The 23,280-nt window shown below is 37.9% G+C and overlaps 1 protein-coding gene across 2 annotated transcripts in view; it reads left to right on the top strand.

Moving 5' to 3' along the window:
• LOC134527711 (D-ribitol-5-phosphate cytidylyltransferase-like) overlaps nucleotides 1-23,280 on the top strand; it is a 348,603-nt gene that overhangs the window by 8,203 nt on the left and 317,120 nt on the right. For both annotated transcript variants that reach the window (XM_063360624.1, XM_063360623.1), the window contains exons 2-3: nucleotides 2,966-3,170; nucleotides 10,313-10,560. In XM_063360624.1, coding sequence (XP_063216694.1) covers nucleotides 2,966-3,170; nucleotides 10,313-10,560 — 453 coding nt within the window. The remainder of the gene's footprint in view (nucleotides 1-2,965; nucleotides 3,171-10,312; nucleotides 10,561-23,280) is intronic.

The following is a 23,280-nucleotide window of genomic DNA, read 5'->3' as shown; positions in this document are numbered from 1 at the left end:
ATGGTCAATGTATGACTACAGATGTGACGTCCATGGACGTGACATATTCAGTAACAAAGTAATCTAAACAAACACAATTTAGGTTATGGACAAAGTTAGTGTCATGGCAAAGAAAAATTACTGAGTTTGTTATACATGCTATATAAAATTAATTTTTTTTTGCCATACTTACAGATATTTGATGGTCACAGATGTGACCCAATGATCTCAACATTCATGAAATCTTTCACTTTAACACAGTGTAACTCGCTTGTAAAGAAACAACAACTCACTGACAATACACCCACAAACAAAATGGCTGACTGGCAGTTAATTAAGTAAATAGAAAGCAACAGTGCTGCCCCTAGGGGTATTTCATATTGAACTAACAGAAATGTCCATGGACATGACAGTTTTTCATGGGACCTACTTTTTCTCTGATGGAAAATATTTAATTTCAGTTCCTTTAGCAATTAATCACTTTAAAATTATTTTAAACATATTAAGGTTGCAGGAAATAAATTAATGTGTTTCTTTAGTTGCACATTTTAGCTTCAGAAGTCTATGAACGTTAATTAAGAAGAGAATGGGACAGTCCACGGACGTGACATTTCACAGTCTGTGGCATTATTTGTTACTAATACATATTTACATTCATAACTGATATTTAATGTCTTTGTTAAATATTTCTAACTGTAGGTATAGCATTATAAAACAAATATTCAGTACTTTAAAACATTTTAGTTGTTAAAACCTGTTAGGACATAAAAAACACTTTTTTTGGAGAATGACCCACTTCTAAACCCCTCCTTTCTGTCTGTTTGCTTCTTGTCAAGCCTCCCATACCTCTCCCCTTATGAATACAGATAGGTTCTGCTCTTGTAGCAAATTTTCCTTCTCCCTGTCCCTCTCACATTCCTGCCCCTTTCTTCCCCTGGTACCACTATTTTCTCCTCCTCCCTTCACTCTTCGTAATTAGCTGTAAAGGTCTGCCCTATTTTCTTTGCATGTTGGTACTGGGTTTGACAGAAAAAGACCTAGTTTGAATGCATGACCCAGAGAACTAGAATGTTTTGATTTGAATTTTAACCTGCAATTGGGTTCCCACCCTGTAGCAAGAAGTCTTCTCCCTTCTTACTCATACTTACTTATCCTCGCCTGAAGCTTATTCCATAGTTCCCCCGCCCTTTTCCTTAAGTCCATTCCAGAGCTGCCTGATCTGTACTGAAAACAAGTGCTTCTGGATAAATTGTAAGAGTCGCAGCTGTTCCTTAAAATAAAAATAGATTGCCAAAAGTGAAGATTTCCAACAGTACTGATCTTTAGTTACCCTGAAAACATTGTTTGAAAATTCCTACTGGTTTCTGAGAAACTACAGTTTATAGGTTAAATTATGTAGCCTGTGCAGTGAGTGTCACCGCTGCCATTTTGTGCTTTAAGAGCATAGCTGAGTGATTATTTGATATTAGCTACAATTTGATTCTGTGGTTCTACATATATCCTTAGGAATATAGCATAGTCAAGGCTGTTTTCACTAAGAGATTTTTAATTTCATTACATTACAGCCGGGGCCAAACTGTTTTATTCCTTAATTAGTTTTTCATTTAAAGTGAATATAGAACAATATTGAACAATATTCACTTGAAAGAAATGACTAATTAGGGTGGAAAACAGTTTGGCCCTGGCCATAATGTACGGACATTAAAAATCCATGTTGTTTTGAAAACTATCTCGGCTACGCTCTATTCCTAAGGATCTCTGAGAACCACAGTTTCAAGTTGCAGCTAGGATCAAGAAAACAGTAGGGCAACAATATAACAATTAGTCCAATCACTCGTTGAAAACATTGTTGGCTACTCTATTAAAGCACATCATGGCAGTGACATGCACTGCACAGGCCTCCTAATTTTACCTATAAATGGTTATTGCTCTGTATCCAGTTGGAATTTAAAATGCTGTTTTCACTGTAAATTGAGGAATGTATTCTTGTAAATCTATCACAGTAGATTTTTTTTTTGCAGTTGTTGTTTATTACACATATAGTCTAATTAAATATTATTTGCGAGCTGTAAAATGTCTCACACGTGAAAATGTTTAAGAACTTGTTGCTGTACTGCTTGCTGTAACTAAGAACTAGCTTGGATGGGTGCCAATCGGCAGTTTTAGGAGGCTCTGTTCAGATACACAGTTGGTAGAGCTGAAGGGAGAGGGGAGGGGGTTGGGCCATGTGGCAGGACAGGAAAGGTACAGGGTTGGTCTCAAAGTCAAGGCAGCTGGACCAAGAATTATGTATATGGACACTGTTTCTTACATAGGCTGGTTTTATCATTCAGTTGTCACAGACACTGCAAACAGAGACCATGCACTTGGGTTGCTGCACTGTTAATTGCGAGTTCATCCTATAACTATCATAAGAACCAAATTCAAAACTAATCATTGCATTTAACTGCAGTCTCAAGGATTGAGGATGCATGAACGTGGTCACGAGGAGCGAGGAACTGGAAAGGCTCTCGAGTCAAACTGCTCCTTCCACCGTAGAAGGCACTGAGGGGTTACATGCAGGAAATGGCGCAGTCGAGCGAAAAAATATGACACTTCAAACTACTAAAAGTTTATATATTAAAAAAAAGAACATAAACACTTGATGCACTTTGAATTACACATGAATCATGTGCTGTATTGGTTATAATGGCCTTAGAAGGAAGGGCTTTAGGACCCAAGAATCAACATCAAACTCTAGCGTTTGACTTTTTACTGCTACTTGATAAACACTTAGAGAATATCTGGTGGCCAAATTAGTGATAAAACATGAAGTGCAAGATAGCTATCATAATTAAAATATAGGAATAGCTTTTAAATTAGAGTAATGACAAGAAAATGAAATAACTGGCATGGCTTTTGTGACAAATCTTAAGCCATAATTCCATCGTTCGTTCTTGGCGCAGTGCATCTGCAGTCATGACGGATGTCACTTGTTCCCACGCAGGGCAAGCCGCTGTTCATGTATGCACTGGAGGCTTTCGATCAGCTGCCGTACGTGAAGAGGATCGCATTGGTTGTTGACAAACACGAGCAAGTGCGGAGCTGGATCCAGGAGTTTGGGGTGAATGAGGAGAAGATCACTGTTGTTAAGGGAGAAGCTACCCGCCACAGGTCCATCAGAGCTGGCTTGCAGTCCCTGCAGAAAAATGGTATGGTTTATGGAGGTGTAGACACTCAAGGGGAGGAAAAAAAATTTTGATTCAATTATTTTTCCTTGAGCTCCAGCCCAAAGTTAGCTTACAGTGAACTTATTAAATGTGCATGTTCCATTTATAGTCATTAATATTTACATTTACATTTAATGCTTGTAAACTTGTTGACATCTTAAATGGTTTAACTTTCTGAAAATAAAAATGAATATTACATAGACTACAAATTTTTTGAATGGTTAACTGCCAAAGTTAAATTTTTTACTTTTTTGTGTCCTAAGAGATAGCCACTAGTATTTCCTTTAAACTTACAAAGTTTCAGTTGTGTAACCAATTTTATTCTTATTTGTGTGCCACAATAATGTTAGAAATATACCTTGTGAGCTGATTATGAAAATGTATGGTATGTGTATGTGTAGCCTATATGTACACACTCACACTTGTGGTCACACGCAGTCACTCTCACTTGCTTACTCACTCTTGGTTTTGGGGTAGTTAAGCTATTTATAAAGTATAGGTAGGTACTAGTTTTACAGTGTTTAACATAAAATACAAAATAATGACCTGAAGCAGAATGTACCTTTTTAAAAAACACATTTTTTTGTAGGCAAGAACTTTAATGTACCATTAACACTACTCAAGTCAATGATTTAAAAAGGAAATATAACTTTATTCTGAAAGTTATTAAACTATGCTAATTATTGTAGCTTTTGAATATAAAACCTGATAAATGAGATAGCCAGTCTTTTTATTAATCAAACTAAGGGGATAACTTGCACCTCAGTATAAGTTGGGAGGTCGTGTTTGAGCATGGTGCCTCAGGTAACGCTGTAGTAGTGGAAGCAGCGGCACATCTTAGGTTGTTTTCATGGCAGGGTGATTCTGCGGTGGATTACAATTGCCTTCCTCAGAGTGGGGGTGAAGTTAAGTCCGTCTCGTGAGAGATCGCAGACCAGGTTTGGAATTGAATCCGAAACCATTGGCTTGTCAACTGGGAGCGCTAACCACTGGGCCAGCAGATAGGAGATATCCATGTGGAGTTTAAAAATATTTGAGTGGCATTTTATGAGGAAATTGTGTGGTGAGATCACACGTCTCTCGCTGAAATTTCCCGGGTTCGATTCCTGGGTTAAGTCTGGACCTCCGTATGTGGAGAACAGTGGTAGACGTTCCAGGTCGGTGGATTTCACAGGTGTACTCACTCATGTTAACCTTTGCCCGTTCATCCAGTCAATGCTCATCTCATCACCCGTCGTAGTCTTTTATCCTGATGCTGACGAGAGGTAAAGCCTTAAGGGGGTTTACATGTGTAGAGTAAACGGAATATTAATTAGGGCAAGTGAACTCTCCTGACTACCCAACTATCCTATACACAGTAGAGTAGCTGTCCACACACAGAAGTCCATAATGGGATGGTTCAGTACCAAAGTGGCTTTCAGAATTTAAAACACAGTTGTGTTCGTCATCATCCTCTAAAAAATGTTTGAAAAATGGTGCAAAAGCATTGTTTTAAGAGGTATGGGAATCTTTTGAAGAGCATAGAAGAGAGAAAATAATATCCTTATAGGGTGCTGTGGGGTAATTATGATATAGCAAATAAAAGGGGTAATTATGAGACAGTGTAAAATTTTAATGTTAAGTATCCAAAAGATATGATTTTATAATTTATAAATGTGTGTTTGTATGCCGACTGGCAATATCAGTTACCTGCAATGAATAAAATCTAATAGTATTGTAGTAAAAATTTGGTTGCCAAACACATACAATTTTTCCCTCTGAAATAATTTTTTCCTTTCTTCACAACTTTTTGTAATTTTTTAAAACTATAATAGTCAGAGCAATGGTAATGGTGGCACTAAAAATGCTAGACTTTTAAGATTAAACTACACAAAACAAGAAGCTTTACACCAATTGAGATATTAGTTATTCATGGTGAAATTTATGGGGTAAATATGAGACACAAGGTGGGGAAATTTTGAGACAGCGACTGGGATAATTTTGAGACATTCAGTTGTCATATTGGACCAGCAAAATCATAATTTTTGTAGTTCTAATTTGAGGTTAGTTTGCTTAAGGATACTTGAAGTTACTTCAAATAGAATGTGGTGGTAAGTTAAGAATTTGTTGGTCTATTTCTATATAATTGTAAAACCATACACAACATTTAAAATAAGATAAAGTTTTAAACAATGTTACCAAAAATGTTGGTTTACCAAATTTGTACTACTAAGACTATGCATTTATGTTGTTTTCATCAGACTATACAGCAAATTATATTGATAGTAGAATTACATCCTATGCAATTTAAAAATTATAACACCAGTTATTTTGGATATTTAAAAACAAAGTAATTAAGTAGTTAGTTAGCCTATATGCTCTCTCATATTCTCACCAAGCTAATGATAAAAGGTAATGTCTAACCTTACTTTGATTTAGGTTATTCCAGAAGCTACTCGAGTTAACAAGATGCTGCGAAATTATCAGAAGAAAGGAAAAAAATACAATGAAGAAGATTTAGAGCATGCTTTATCTGATATACGATCAGGAAAATGTTCAATCCGGGAAGCGGCCAAAAATTATAGCATAGAGAAATCCTTACTCTCAAGACAATTTCTTAATAAAGATTTCACAAAAACAGGGAGGAAGACAGCCTTAACTCAAAACCAAGAAAAAGAGCTGACAACACACCTTCGGACTTTGGCAAAATGGGGGTTTGAACTTGCAAAGAACGAAGTCATTTCAGTAGTTGCTGATTTCATTGCAGAGAATAATATTCGTACACCTTTCCGGGATGGCATTCCAGGAAGTGATTGGTTCCGAGGTTTCTGCCAAAGGAACAAGCTAAATAAAAAAAAACTAGAGGCATTTGATGCTAGTAGACAGAAGGCAACTTCAGATCCTTACATCATATACAACGTTTATGACATCGTTGAAGGGACAATAAATGATCTAGGTCTTTCAGATAAACCACAACATGTGTGGAATTTGGACGAAACGTCTTTCTCTTCGGACCCTCAACGCCTAAGGTGTGGTACCGGAGTAGGCCAGAAAGCACACCGAACAATACAAGGAAGTGGTAAAGAAAATACTACTGTTTTGGCATGCTGTTTATCAGTGGGAAGAGTGCTTCTGCCACTTATATTTTCATCAGGAAATATGTGGTCTTCTTGGAAGGGAACAAATGACATCCCCGGTACCTTTTATGCCAACACTGAAAAAGGTTACATGACATCTGTAGTATTTGGCTCATACATGAGAAAATTTTCAGAAGTTGTAGAAGAAAGACCCATCCTTATGATCTTCGATGGACATATGTCTCACATGGAGCCAGGTACTATTGAATTTGCCAGGAGTAACCAAATTACCATTTTAAAGCTTCCACCTCATACCACAGATTTTCTGCAGCTGCTAGACAAGTGCTGCTTTGGGCCACTGAAAGCTAAGTGGAATGAAACCATTTTAGCTTGGCAGCAAGAGAATCAAAGACGTTTAACGAAGAGTGAATTTGTGGACCTCATTTGTTCTATTTGGTTTGAAGGACTTCATCCAGGAAATATTATTTCTGGGTTCAAAACCACTGGTATATTTCCCTGTGACCGAACTAAAATTCCTATTGAGCGTTTGGATTCAGAAAAACTGAAGAAGTACTTAGAAGGCTGCAGAGAACCAAGTGTCTTCCCAGAAAATGAGCACCTTGATTTGAATGGATCTGAATTAATACATAGGCCTAACGGAACACCTGCTCATGAAATGCCATCAACTTCCAAAGGTGATACAGCCGTGGGCTGTAATTTTGAATCTATACTTCTTAAGAGAATCAAGCGCACCAGCGTGGCCAGTACAACGAGGAGAAAAATTGATGTTCATGCTAGAGTCATTACATTGGAAGAGTACAAAAATAAAATTGAAAAGGCTTCTGTCTTGAAAAGTAGGCCCAAATAAAAAAAGAAAATATCAGTAGTAGCAGGAAAGAAAGCAAAGAAAAGCAAATCTTCAGACACAGAAGAAGAAGAAGAAGAAGAAGAGGGGGAATGGATAGAGAGTGGTGATAGCCTAGATCATAGATATTGCAGGAGAAGTAGAAGACAATTTCATTCAAGTGGAAACTCTACAATCGTATATCTCAGGTATTATGTTTTGGTAATCTTCAAGGGGGGGAAAAGACAAACTGCGAACTATCAGTATGTGTGTGTCGTTCAAAAGGTTTTGGACGGTGAAGATGTAGAAGTGTTGTAGAGTGTTGATGGACAGAATGACTCTTTTAAATTGAAATAAAATGAAGTATCAGTAGTGAATTTGAAAGATACTGTGATGGAGGCCCTCAGTCTCCATCAAGATCTGCAAAATGTCACTCGAAATAAAAATAATAAAATAACATCTTAAAATTTCAACATAATTGAAAAGGGGGAGGGGGTAGCAGTAGAGCTGGTACAGGGACATCTAACCTCCTTGGAACAGGGGGTGTAGGGTGTTGATTGAAAAAAAAAATGTTTTTCATTCCACATCGTTTCAGGTTTATTTCTGGTAAACTATGACCAAAACATAAATAAATAAATAATGTCAAATTAGTCTGTTCACAATAAATAAATAAGTAAATACTCCTTTGAAATAAATAAACAATAATCTATCCTCTTCTTAGTACGAGTATTAACTTTTAAAATGACATGATTAATCTTAACAAACACCTCGACCCATCCTTAGGCTAAATTAACGAAAGAAATTTAACATTACTGGATTCCAAACTGCCTGCACTCCTGGAAAGAATCAAAAAGTTAAGCCATCGTAAACAATTTGAAATACGCCTACATGCTTTACACGAGTTGAAGGAATATTACGAGTTCACCATTACTTACAACACCTTCAAATGGCAGCACGCAGCTACCCGCCAGGCCGGGGCTCCGACAGACCTCCAACACCTCACCGAGAAGAACCACCCTGGGTGCACCCAGGGTGGCCCATTTATTAATTCCCCCTCACATCGTCATCACGTCGAGAACACTCCATGCGAAAGCAAAAATCCCGGCCGCGATTTCACAACACAACCGCCATGCCGCCAACCGACGCTATCCCCTCTCCACTTGTCATGCCAGACTCACATTTCTTCCGCCAGATTGCGACACCAACACCAGCACGTCAGGCGCGCGCGCCTGTGCGAGAACAACAATGCAGCGAAAAACAACCAGGGCAGCCAATGCTCCCGGAGATTCCAGGCCACGATGTCGAAACCACCCGCGTAGCTGGCCAGGCCCTTGGGTGGCGAATCACGCCACCGTCCCAGAGAAACAGAGAGCGTTAGCAATCTACCGTGCCGCGAAGAAAAAAAACAACACCCGAGTGTCGCAAGCCAGCGTTAGGCACTCAAGTGGGCTCACAAAGCACCACTTGCACAAAACCAAGTTCAATAAACTCTTCACGTAAAATATTACAGCGTGACAATATCGTAGGTAAAGTACCAGTACCAAGAATTCATCAAGTTGGTGACAGACTGAAATACACATTCCTCAAACCTGTTGATATATACGAGGCGTAGGGAATTATAGGTGTAGGCTTAGTGACAAATTTATTCCTTAATTTTAATACAGAATTTTATCACAATTTTTATCTTATTTAGGAACAAAAAAATGTTTTGAGCTTGTTTTATATATTAAAAAATAAAAATTTGGTCTTAATTATGATGTACTAGTAACATAAGTACAGTCTAATACATTGATAGAATTCTAAAATGAAATACCATGATGCATTGGTGGTGAATGAGAAATCCATTTCTTTGGACAGTACCACAAACATTAATTTGGTGGATGACTAAAACACTCATTTTCAAACTTTTCCATGTGTTGACATGTTACTTTATGTTTGGTGCCAAATTCATTGATTTATTTTTATGTAGATGACTATTACAATTTTTTCATCCAGTTTAGAGACCAAGAAAAGCTTTTTCTACTTATTTTGTCTCGTAAATTTTTTTTTTATTGATTGTGTTTGTGTAGTCGCAGTGTGTTTAGAGTCATAAAAATTTTTTTCATGCTGAGATTTTTACCATCTGTAAAATTTGTACATATAAAATAATATTTGCTCTGTCTCATGATTACCCACCCATTCTTCTCCTGTTACAAACAACAAAGATATACCACTGTATCAAAGTTACCCCATTGCTGTCTCATCATTGCCCCACAGGTCGGGTAATTATGAGACACTTATTTAAATTTTGTATTCATTATACATTAAGTGCACTTTAAAAATAACACTAACACATCAAAGCTATTGTACAGTATGTTGTACTACTATTTTTTCTAGCAAAATAAAATCAATGAGTGAAAAATTAGAGCAAAAGATTTAAGATTTGTCTCACTATTACCCCACTTGACCCTATGTTGCCTGTTCCTGGTACCTGTTTCTGTAATGTACACTGTTACTGTTCCACTCACATTCACTTTTGCAGAACAATTCTACAAATGGAAAAGTTTCTGCCTCTGACGACCTCATCTTTTTGAGTAAACTGAGCATTACTTTTTTAGGAATTAGTTGCAGCTTTCCTGTACTAGATAGACTGCACCGGTTCCCACAGGTAAAGTACGAGGGCTGGTGAGCCATGAAGTGTAAAGTGCAGTGTTGGGGGAAGGAGAGTAGGTGAGCTACTATCCACATGTCCTATCTCACTCGACTCTTCCAACTGCTAGCTTCAGAACTGTTCACACAAGGATAGATGCGTGATTTTTTTTATTTGCCCTAGTTGCTATTTCGTGTACTCAAACCATGTGATTGCCTCTTTAAGGCTGGGCCTTAGGTTTACCTGCATGTTGGTATGTTGTATTTTCATGCCAATATTTTTTTATCTCGGTACAGTTTCTACTGATGTTCCCTTGCATAAGCCTTAACTTTTGTGTTCTGTAGCAAATTTTGTTTCTCAATATGTGATTCTCGTTAAAGATCAGACAGTTCAAAATTGAAATTTTGCCTGACTAATTATAATTTTGTTACCCACTAGAAGTTTATTTTCTGGGTCTGCTAATCTATGCAGATCATACACAATTGTTTCTGTAATCTCATTTTAAATTATTTCTTCAGTAAAATTTCCAATCAGTAAAAAATGGCAAAATTTAACAAGGGGGGAGAGTTGATCCCAGGGGGGTGCCATGATGCAGAGGACAGCATGAAGGTGGTGGTGGTTCACGACGCGGTGCGACCGCTGGTGCCGCGGCCAGTGGTCGACGAGCTGATGTTGGCGGCGGAGCGACATGGCGCGGCAGGGCTCACTCGCCCCCTCGTCTCGACCGTGCTCGAGCCGGGAGCGGACGGGCTGCTGGCCCGCTGCCTCGACCGGTCGCGGCACCTCGCCAGCGAGACCCCCCAGGCCTTTCAGCTGGGTGTCCTTGCTGCCGCGTATGCCAAGGTTTGTCCCCTCTTATCCTCCCTGTTGTTGCACATTATGTGGGCCTTCATTTTTCATCAATGCGGACGCGGAGGGACGTGAAACAAATCTTACTTAACAGAAAACATGTATTATGGTAGAATATAGTAGAATGGTTAAATGTTATATGTGCTTTTATTTTGTGTTTTTTTTAGATAGTTTTGAAAAACATTTGGTTGTTAGTTGTTATATTTAAGATTGATATGTCTTCAAGAGTATCCTATATTTAAAGTTGTCTTATTTTTGGAGCGATTGTATATCTGAGACCATTTGTTACTTGAGACATGCTGACATTTAATATATATATTTTTTTAACTTGATGTTGGACATTAAGGTATTATGGTTGCTGCATGGCAGTGTCTAGTTTTCCATGAAACATTTTGGTTCCGCTGACTTTCCAATTTCAAAAGACAGAAGCTTTGTACTACCATGTATGCTTTCTCTCAGCGAAATACTTTCTTAAGAGCCATTAGATTGTTACCTAGTCGTTGGAAATTAGAATGGCAACAAGAGCTTAAGGAAACACAGAGCAATGTATAACACATATTTAGTACGGCATGTACAGAGATTTATTCACACATTATACAAACACATATAATCCTCATACATTAATATAAATGTTCTTATTATGTTGGCTGTTACACATTACTGCTACAATTCATGTTCCAGCGATTACCAACAAAACACCTGAAATAAATTTATACAAAATTACGTACCATTCACTACTTTTTAAACATTTTCTCATAACCACACGAATTATTCCTCAATAAATAATTCTAACTGGACCCTTTTCTTTTAGTTATAATTACAAATTCTTTTTAATACAAAATACTTAAACCTTCACTTACAGATCAAAATTAGACATTGTTTTAACAGTACCAGAGACTTAGGAACGAGATATTTCTAACACAATTTAAATTACAACACTTCTCCCCAAATAAAATTGGCTAAAATCTTCAGTGTCGTTTAAGTGATAGCGGCGAGTGTTTTTTTTTTATTTCCGTTGATCCTTGACCTGATCACCCCAGTCGGACCGGAAACATCGACGGAGCGAATTTCTTTATTCTACCTCTGCCGCCGTGCTGATTCCCTGATACTTGTACATTTTCGCCGGCTCTTGATTCACACTATTTGGTAATAAAACGAACACTATACTAGTGCAGAGAATTGGAGACAAATCACCTAACATGCTGTTGCTTGAAATTATTTTAAAACAGTTTTTCATTAAAAATTTACCTCCTTGTTTATGTTCATAGGTAGTCTTAAACGCCACGACTGATAGTCCCGCTAATGCCACTGCACTACGCCCTTAACGTTTTAATCAAGTAGTAGCACCTTTTATTTTCACCGTATTAATAGAACGAGAAAATATATTTTTTTTTAAAGTATTGCTGAGCAGAACTCTGTTATGCTCCTAGTCGCAAACCACTTCATGACCCTCGGCGGAATTTTCTATGTTCCCCTTGGTCATTTTACTGCAAAGTCCGACACATACTTTTTACTTCCGAAGTCCCGTGCCAACTTGCAAATTGTTACTGGGCTACCACTGAATTATTACCAAGTCCGTAACTGACTTGTATAATTTGCGGCCTCTCTTACCGCCTTTTTCTGCATCCGTGCGCAGCTTGAAGACCTCAGCGGGCAGCCTTTCGGCGTCGATGATCGAAGGTGCGGGTCGTGGTCACCGCATTATTCACGCAGCCGGTTGAGAGAAGACTCTGTCGAACTCGTGCTTGCAGCCTGCTTATATACTCGCTGCGCTCCATACTAAAACAGCGAGGAATATTCTGGACATCCTGAATCGGAAACGCGGCTCGGAAACTTCCGACCACGTCCACGTGCTCCGATCAAAGGCGATTCGGCACGAGTGGACCCGAGGATCTGCTATCCAACGCGCTTCAATTGAAATTCGCGCGCCGAGTCCGTGCAGTGTATGGCGGGTGGTATCCCACTAGCCCGCAGGGGCGATTTCCTCGTTACGCAGTACCAACCTGCGTAACATATCTCCACAGGACGGCGAATCGAAAACTCCGGCTTTCGATCAGATATCACTTAGGTCTAAGTTTCTGTTTAACATCAAAAAAAAACAAAATTCCAACACATGTATACACATGACATTACCCAGACAAATGTATTTATAATTGGGGTCACAAGCAGATATTATATTACTAAACTCAAGCTATTGTCAGTTACTAGTACCCATTTCTAATAAATTGTTTTACTCAGGTTTCTTAGACATTGTAGGACATATATTACTCCAATGCCCTATATCCCCACATTTAAAACAAGCCCCCTTTTTATGGTCTTGTCGGTTTCTGTCAACGGTAGTTTTATCAGTTGGATTACCGCCCCTTTTTCGGTAATAACAATTACTCGTCACATGATTTGTTTTTCCACACGTTTCACATCTAGCCCTCTCTAAATACTTTATAGGCTTATTTTATATTTTAATTTTATGTTTTCCCATACTCATCCTACATTCGGCCGTCGAAACAACCTCTATTAGCTCCTCTATGGATGATGGTTTCTGAACCAGACAATGGGTACGAATTTCGGGGCAAAGATTATCCTCAATAATCTCGACTAACTCTAACTCCGAATAGGGATTCCCTAGCACTTTAACATACTTGGTAATATCAGTCACGAATGCCAGAGCTGACTCGTCTTCCCCTTGACTTCTACAGATAAACCTATCCCGCAGTCGCTCGCGTGTTTTCTGATTAGTGTTAAAAAAAATCATTTCCTGTTTAACTTGCTCCCAAGCCCAATTATTGCATTGTGCCTTAATTACTAGTGCCCTTAACTCACTCGGCACATGGGTTAACAATAAGCTGAAAATTGATCCTGAATTCAAAATATTCAAGTCAAGGACTTCCTCCACTAAACACAAAAATAGTATTATATTTTCAGGTTCACAATTTTTCAAGACTGGCAAGTGATCTAACACCGGTTTAACTATGAACTCCAAACATCTACTTTCCTTTATCTTAGGTATGCCCGGTATATGTCCGTCGGAAGAGGACTCACTACTTTTGTTGAAATGGGCTCGTGCTCGTTGTCTAAGTTCGTCCATCGTCATGTTCTCCGGGTCCACGTCAGGCAATTTCAGGTCCACTAACAGTCGTCCCAGCGTAGCCTTGGATAAATCCTGGATCCAACCAGTCCCTGTAAAAGGCATTGTAAGACAGTAATTTACACTTATACACAAAATACAAACAATACTAAAAACCTTCATTAGCAAAACTGTGACTTCAACCTCTTGTGCTCAAACCCTCTTTCTTTTTGAAATTTGAAATTTTGTAATTTTACTGTACTGAACCAATGTGTGTTCTGACACACCGCACACACTCTGTGAGCAGAGTGGCGCAATTTTCTTGTTACCTAGTCGTTGGAAATTAGAATGGCAACAAGAGCTTAAGGAAACACAGAGCAATGTATAACACATATTTAGTACGGCATGTACAGAGATTTATTCACACATTATACAAACACATATAATCCTCATACATTAATATAAATGTTCTTATTATGTTGGCTGTTACACATTACTGCTACAATTCATGTTCCAGCGATTACCAACAAAACACCTGAAATAAATTTATACAAAATTACGTACCATTCACTACTTTTTAAACATTTTCTCATAACCACACGAATTATTCCTCAATAAATAATTCTAACTGGACCCTTTTCTTTTAGTTATAATTACAAATTCTTTTTAATACAAAATACTTAAACCTTCACTTACAGATCAAAATTAGACATTGTTTTAACAGTACCAGAGACTTAGGAACGAGATATTTCTAACACAATTTAAATTACAACACTTCTCCCCAAATAAAATTGGCTAAAATCTTCAGTGTCGTTTAAGTGATAGCGGCGAGTGTTTTTTTTTTATTTCCGTTGATCCTTGACCTGATCACCCCAGTCGGACCGGAAACATCGACGGAGCGAATTTCTTTATTCTACCTCTGCCGCCGTGCTGATTCCCTGATACTTGTACATTTTCGCCGGCTCTTGATTCACACTATTTGGTAATAAAACGAACACTATACTAGTGCAGAGAATTGGAGACAAATCACCTAACATGCTGTTGCTTGAAATTATTTTAAAACCGTTTTTCATTAAAAATTTACCTCCTTGTTTATGTTCATAGGTAGTCTTAAACGCCACGACTGATAGTCCCGCTAATGCCACTGCACTACGCCCTTAACGTTTTAATCAAGTAGTAGCACCTTTTATTTTCACCGTATTAATAGAACGAGAAAATATATTTTTTTTTAAAGTATTGCTGAGCAGAACTCTGTTATGCTCCTAGTCGCAAACCACTTCATGACCCTCGGCGGAATTTTCTATGTTCCCCTTGGTCATTTTACTGCAAAGTCCGACACATACTTTTTACTTCCGAAGTCCCGTGCCAACTTGCAAATTGTTACTGGGCTACCACTGAATTATTACCAAGTCCGTAACTGACTTGTATAATTTGCGGCCTCTCTTACCGCCTTTTTCTGCATCCGTGCGCAGCTTGAAGACCTCAGCGGGCAGCCTTTCGGCATCGATGATCGAAGGTGCGGGTCGTGGTCACCGCATTATTCACGCAGCCGGTTGAGAGAAGACTCTGTCGAACTCGTGCTTGCAGCCTGCTTATATACTCGCTGCGCTCCATACTAAAACAGCGAGGAATATTCTGGACATCCTGAATCGGAAACGCGGCTCGGAAACTTCCGACCACGTCCACGTGCTCCGATCAAAGGCGATTCGGCACGAGTGGACCCGAGGATCTGCTATCCAACGCGCTTCAATTGAAATTCGCGCGCCGAGTCCGTGCAGTGTATGGCGGGTGGTATCCCACTAGCCCGCAGGGGCGATTTCCTCGTTACGCAGTACCAACCTGCGTAACAAGATAACGTGCTGAACAAAAGAGATGTGGGTGTCCATAGCATCATCATGAGTGTGGGCTAGACTCAGGCATTGAGTTGGGTAGGCTATAGCTATTCTCTGGTATCCACACAAACTAAGAGATTCAGAGGTCAGTAGCAGATTAGTCGTGGTTGGTAGTTCAAAAGCGGCAACTCCTACAGCGCTTGTAAGGTCTTAAGGGATTGGTTTCTCAATCAGATGTGCCCAGCTTTCCAACTCTAGTTTCTAACAAGCTGGGATTATATACGACTTTTGATTGTAGTGTTTGGTGTTAGATTTGGCAGACTGGGTAGGATTGATGGGCCTGGAGGTGGTTTTGTATCCTGCTTCACTGCCTTCTCTCAGTGCCTTCTCTGGTGATCATTAGACGAAAAATTAACATTTTTCAATTTGTAGGATCAGTTTACAGTGTGCTTGATGATGGGAAAAAGATCCCTCATCCCTAAAGGTCACAACTGTGAAGCCACTGGTGTTCACATGTGCTGGCTTAGTTGTCTTTTTCTCATTGAGTTTTTCACTGCTGTTTTTGTCTGTGTTGCGTTCGTTTAGTCATCCATAGATGTCTGTCATTAATAATTTTTATTCCATGTTTTTCATCTGTCTTTTTGTTTGCTAATTTTTTTTGTTTGCTTTTTTGTGTTGTTTGACTTAATTCCTACTTTGGAATGGCATATGTTAGCTTTTTATTTACTTTATGTAGCATTTATAGTTTTTTATTAGATTTTTATTTTATAATAAATTAATATTGTTGGATTTTGATGATGGGCAAATGCTCAGAAGTGTCATAAATTATGTCTGTAATTTTTCTCCTTACTAGAACTTATCCATGAAACAAACTTTTAAAATACCTAGAGTGAGAAAGGTTTTCAGGTAGCAAATAAAAAAAAATGCTCACACATGCACAGTAAAAACATCTTTTGCAGCAGCATATTCTTGTAAGAGAAGTAGCAACGCATTTTTCCAGTGGTCCGTGAAAGTCTTTTCAATGTTATTATCCTAGCCACTAATTGTCTTAAGATTAGCGTTCGGTGGCAGTGATCGCTTATGCGGGAAGAGTAGCAGATTTATTCCCATCACCCAGACATGACTCACATTTATGAGCTTTAGTTGTTATCAAAATGGTTTAGTGCCTTCAATAATCTCTCTAGTCAAATCGCCTGAAGCCTGTGTGCAAAACCTGTACTTTTCTTCATGATATCAAGAAAAATTTTTTTTCTACATTTTACACACATTTAACAATTTAAATACAGGTATCGCCAAATAGAGTACTTCAGATGAGACTGTACTCTACTTCACGATACTCTTAACATTTTTTTTTACATTTTTAACACATTTTATGATTTAAATACAGGTATTGCCAAATAGAGTACATTGGGTGGGACTGTACTCTACTTCACAATACCAATAATACTTTGATACATACATTAGTACAAGTACATGAACAACTATATTGATACCAACTCATGAGAAAGCCCTCAATTATTTTTTTCCATTTGCCTACTCCTATGATGTCATTCACTTCTCCCAGTCTTAAGCTTCCTCATTTGCCGGTATTGTGTTCTAGAATTTACCCAACAAAGTTAATGTAACTACATATGTCCAGATGGAAGCATTGTCACTGAGATGTCAAGTTCACTAGCTATTGCCACACAAGTTTTCCTTTTTTTTGCTGTTGACATACTTTTTTTTATGACTTTACAAATATCAATTTTTTTGTATATGAATTAGATTCAAGGACGAAGTGTTTTGCATCTTTAAACATTACTTAAACGTAATTTATAGAGCTAGTATCATCTTGCTATTTATTAACACTTTGTTAAAAAATACCATAGATAAATGTTTAGAAGTAAGGTATGATTTTTAAATAAAAAAAATAAATTCATTAAATATATTTTATTGTTCTTGACATTGTTCTTGTAAATAGTAGCCAAACAAAATTTAGTCTGTGATCTTGTGATATCAAATCACTATTATAGTCCTATTTTCTAAAGCAACTTGTTGCAACACAATCTTCCAATTCGCCGAATATTATGATTGGTTGGGTGGCCTTCCCTTGTCATGGCTTAAAGCTGAATCTTGGTGAGCGCTCTGCACCCGCACTTAAGTAGGTCGGGCAGAGTAGAGCATCGCCCAGAAACTTCAAAAATTGGAAACTGGAAGAAAGACAGGAAGGCGGAAGATGCAGATGGCAGCAGTCGGATGGGAAAGGAAGGGAGAGAACAGGGAAGGAAGGAAACAGTTTTGAAGTGAAGGCTCAAAGGTGCACGCATTCATATGAAAATATGGCTTACATGTTTGGTCAAACTTCAAAAGAATAATATCAGGAGAGCTACTTTATTTACCTTTCAAGCCTCCCTCATTTAATGCAAAAAGAATAGTCATCATATAAAGATGTGATACATGAAACCAAACTTGTACCTAAATTATTATTAAACAAAATTTTTTAGAATGCCTGTATATGTATATTGCTTACTATGGGAAATTAGTAGGTTGATGTAGAAACACCAGCACTAATTTGAAGATGGTAATGTTCTATATTTACAGAAAAATTACACCAATGAAAATGATTATATACTTACAGTATTCAGCGTATTTTTATTGCTATATTTGTTTTTTTCATTTTCCAGTTTTGTCTACATGTATTTTATTTATCGTGGTTTGTTGAACTATCCCAGTGTATCTTAATTTCGTTAGTTTGTTATGTTTTCATTTGCGTTTTAAAATATTCGATCATTTTTGTTTTTGATGAATATTTTATGTATTTTTTGGCAAAAGGGTTTTCAGTTAGAATTTTCAGTATTTATTATTTGTGTTTTGTACAATCAGTTTTACAGCAGTTTGTGTTACCAAAAGTTTGTTTTCCTAGCCTTCATCATTAAGGTGGACTAGGCCTTGCCATCAAGCAATTTAAAACATTTGCAACAAAGCTTCCATGCTAGATTTTTCGGTTTGACATAGCAATAGGACTTAACTTTGGCTAATTGTTGAAGTCAAACTTGGGAACTGATGTGATTATCATAACGTGTGAGGTGGTAAGTTATTTCCTTGCAGCGTTTACAGAATAGAGACTGTTAATAAATATGTGTTTACAACAAGGTATAGGTCTAGGAGATACGATTTATGCCTTGACATGCCAAAAATTTGGATAAATAGTTCAAAATTATAATTATAGCAAAAATATGTAAAAAAAAACCTAAGATGGCAGGGCATAATCCCCCTTAAAGTAAAAATTTCTTAAGCTGTAAAGTTAGCTAGCATTTTTTTTTGTTTGCTTGCTGGATTACTGTAGGGAAAGAGGTAGGTCTAGACGGGGGATTTACGACTTTGCGATGAACATTCGCTGCAGCCGGACCATTGAATGTATGCAGTCATTGTCACACATCCTGAAACAGCAGACAGAGGCAGAATATTAATTTATAGGTTATTATAGCTGAGAGAAAATTTTTATACGCAGTTCTCTTCTGGCAGGTGGTCTATTTACACTGCAACAGAATTAGGGTGTTGGTCACGTTTGATTTACAGCAGCAGTTCTGCCAACCTCTGAACACACCCATCAGTAATCACAGTAATGCAAATAAAATATGCGTAAATCAGGAGCGGCAAAATTTCATCTCCAAGTTAAATGCAAACATTCAAAATTGTCCACATACACTAATACCTTCATAAAATTATAAAATACATTTTCAAGTATAAACATGAAAAAATAAAAATTGAGCTTAATACAAAATCACAAGGCTATGTTAAAACAGAAATCGGACATATCCATACCTTTCTACATATCACTGCGACTGGTAAGGAAGTTCCCGGTAGCATGTTTAGCTTCTTCGAGTTCCTTGTTGGTGAATTTTTTTTTGTAGCACACTTCACTGTACGATTTACTTTTCACTTTCTCTACTATCAGAGCGCCTAAAGTAGAAGTTAATAGAGACGCTCTATATTCAGTTTGATTGCGGCGGACATTGCTGAATATTCTTTCTGTTGATGCGTTGCTGTGTGGGACTGTCAACAGGGCTAACATAATTTTAGGGAGAGTTTTGTACTTTGGTTGGCCACTTTCATTTTTAATATTTGAGATTTTGTACCAGACAACATACATTCTTTTTTCCTCTAGGATATCACTTGTTCCAGAATATCCAATTCTGAAACATTTATAATTCTTGGAAATCTCTCGACAAAATACAGAACAGAGGAATAAGATGCAGTTGTTCTCAATGAAATATCACACACTTCAACATGCTGCAGAAACTCATCATGTAAAAGAAATTTGTCCAAAATATAACTAATGATGAAACATAAAAAGGCCCACACAGAAGAATAAAATGTCTGGCTATCAGAATTACTTGTTGAAGCTTTTAATTCTGCTCTACACTTGGCGCCAATAAATAAATCGGTATCATCTTTCTGGAATTTTCTCGTCTTAAAGTTAACATCAGTGATTGGTGTGGAGCCTAACAGCAAAGCTGATGGCTTAACAAATCTGACCGGTAAATCTCTAAGAAGACCTTGCAATTTACGTCTTTGGATGTGAATGGCAGGAGCCTCTTGTTGTAAAAAAACACTAACAGCATTGAAAACAGGAACAGTGTTTTCAAGAAACAGACCGTAGAGTTTGGTTAAAGGATTTTGCATCAGTGACTTGATGCTCTCAAACTGAGAAGTGGCAGCAGTAAGTTTACTGTCTGCTTCACAAAATAACAGTTTGAGAGGCTCCCACTGTTCCAAAACTATTATGACACTTTCTAGAAGTGAAAGCCACCTGGTGTTTACACTCTTCAAAATTTTATGTGATTTATTCCCACTGAGTTGTTGCAATTTCAAGATGTTCTGTTTCTTACTACTTTTGTCCAAAAAATATAACACCTGAACCAAAAACTTTTCAATGTTTATATTGAGCTGGGTAGAAGCTTTCTGTGGTGCCAAATGAATTAAATGGCAAGAACAGCGCTGAAGAATTATGGAAGGGTGTTTGGCCTTGCAAAATGAGAATACCCCTTTGTTGGATCCTATCATAGTGTTTGCATTGTCTGCAGAAAAGGCAACACAGTTTTCCCAACTTATATCCAAGGAAGTTAATTCATTATCTAGGACAGAAAAAATTCCTTCGCCTGTATTATCGGTGCATTCAAGCAGCGACAACAGAAGAGTGCAAACTTTACCTAATTTTTCTTTAAAAAATTAAACTGCGACAGGGTACAATTTAACTGCATTCTGGTCAGTCCTACCATCAGTAGAAAGAGAAAAGATGACATTTTCAACACAGAGGCAATCTCTTCCTTTGTTTGACTATACATATACTGGACTAATGCAGAAGTTTTAGTCCTTGCACAACCATTTTTTTTGCTATTTCCGAGTCTGGGAACATAGCCCGGAACAGATGACCAGCATGGTCAGAAACTGCCAACAGAATATTGTGTTCCACAAGAAACGAAGTGAATAACAATTCAGCGTTTGTAGTTTCATTTACACCGCTCTTTACAAAAAAAGATGAAATAGATTTATGAACACTTTGTACTTTACCATAATCTTTATGCTTTTTACACTCCACGTGGCGTCGGCAATCGTCTCGTGCCCCATGCGAGATAACAAAATCGCAGCTGCACACGTTACAAAACACATGGTTCTCAGATATTTTCGACGCAATAAGGCATGGCCATTCTTTTGTATAACTACGACGAAACTTTTGCAAAACCTTCTTGCTAGCTGATGCAGATGAATCCGACACACGCTTCATATTTTGTTCATCTACATAATGGCGTACATCGTACATGTACACGCATATAAGTGTACGACACTTCGTTTTCCTGCAACAGTGGACAATGCTGCCATGTCTTCCTCCCATATTCTACGACATTTACCGCAAAAAACAGAATTTAACGTGCCACTTTTCGGGGTGATGCTGAAATTTTTGACATACTGGTATGCAGGCATTGTTAAGATACCAAGTTATCCTCACAGTATTTACTGCTCTCTATACCATATTTATCGCACTGTTGAGCTATGTGATTTATCGTACAGCAAACAACGCATTGTATCGTAGATCATTCTTACGATTCCAAATAAAATAAAATTTCCCCTATTTCCATAATAAACAATGACGTCTCCGTAATTCCGTAGCTAGAGGTTAAAATCCGTAATAATTACGGAAAATCCGTAATACTTGGCAGCACTGCAGCAGTGACAAGTCACAATCATGCCTGGCTAAGATGATTATAGTTCCTTGCATATAAAAAAACACAGGAAATATTTTCCAATAGATGTTGCAGGTAGGTGTAATGTTCTGTTGATTATTTTTGAAACTGTTAATGATTGTATTTAAATAAAAGATTTGAAATGTATTTTGGAATTTATTTTTTTTTTAGTCAAACATTTATATACCTGTTCAATGATTCCACGATTTCACATTATGAAAAACACTCATTTTGCTGATTGCTCCTGATGGTCGTGTGGCTTCACAAAATAATGTCCCTAGCGACTTCTTAGTTACAATGAAAAGGAACTATGTCCTGATTGAGCCACTGACCACCCTGGGCCTACGCTGCAGTTCTAGGGCCTAAATTTTGAATCAAAATGTCCGAAAATGAGAATACACGTATCATTGAAACAGCAGTAGGACCCAGACATCCAGACGTGAGATTGCTTGCCTCTATGCACTCATAAAAATTTGTCTGCTGAGCCACTGAATGGCGAGACCTACCGTCATAGCACTCAAGTACGACTGATGAGTCTACGCAACTACCTACACCCACGCCAATAAGAGGCAGTCACGTGAGCTCACTGACCAATCACAGCAGAGCTCTTACATAAAAGGACACTATACAATGTAAAATACATTAACCTAGCATCAAGGTGCTTCTGTAATGAACAAACACAATGTTACAGAGTCCTTTTTGATTGGCTGGCTCCAAACCCTGATGAGGTTTAAAACTTCCCGTGGAAGCTAACTCCTGCTGTGTTTCCCATCATAAGAAATGAATGCAGAAAGCACCAGAATATCAAAGCAGCTCATCAACTGTCTCAAAAATTGCTGCTGCCATATCACACACCTGTCTTCTGTCCTTTCTTTTACCAAAACAATAACCAATGTTCTAGAAACATAATAAAATCTTGCAAATGAATACACATGCAGCAACACAGTTAAAAAAAATTAAGTGAAATAAAATACTAAAACATATAAATGCACATAGTGACCTAAAAATGTGAAAAATCAGTAAAAACATAGTTGAATGTCTTTTCTAAATAAAATAATTAAATGTTAGAGACTATACAATACTATTTAGTCATTCCATGGTAACTGTTGTAGGAGTTGGTAATGACTGTGTGGGAATGTTGGTAGTGACGGTTGGCGGACCTGAGAGGCTAGCCAGTTGGTGTGGTATTTGAGAATGTGAAATAAACAAGAGAGTTGTGTAAACAATGTAATGTAATAAATATATCAGAGTAATAGAAATGTTCACTTAATACCTGTTAAGATCTTCAACATGGCGCAGTCGGTAGCTCGGTGTCGGGAATGTCAGGTACGAATGCGAGATGCGGTGACTCGGTTCGCGGGCACTGTGTACTGAGGAAGCAGTGTGGAGTTCTCCAGAGATCGTGGAACCGCGTGTCGTGACTGACGAAACTAACCAACAAACCAGATGGAGCATGCAGCAACGACCCTTAACCTCCCTCCGAAATTAAAGTTGGAAGGAAATGTTCACGAAAACTGGCTGCGGTTTAAACGCCATTTTATGGTGTACCTTGGAGCCAGCGGTAACGATCCCGACTTGCCAGAAGATTCAACGG

Source organism: Bacillus rossius, chromosome 1 (assembly GCF_032445375.1).
Source record: "Bacillus rossius redtenbacheri isolate Brsri chromosome 1, Brsri_v3, whole genome shotgun sequence".
Lineage (NCBI taxonomy): Eukaryota > Metazoa > Arthropoda > Insecta > Phasmatodea > Bacillidae > Bacillus > Bacillus rossius.
This window is presented reverse-complemented; position numbering and strand designations above follow the sequence as displayed.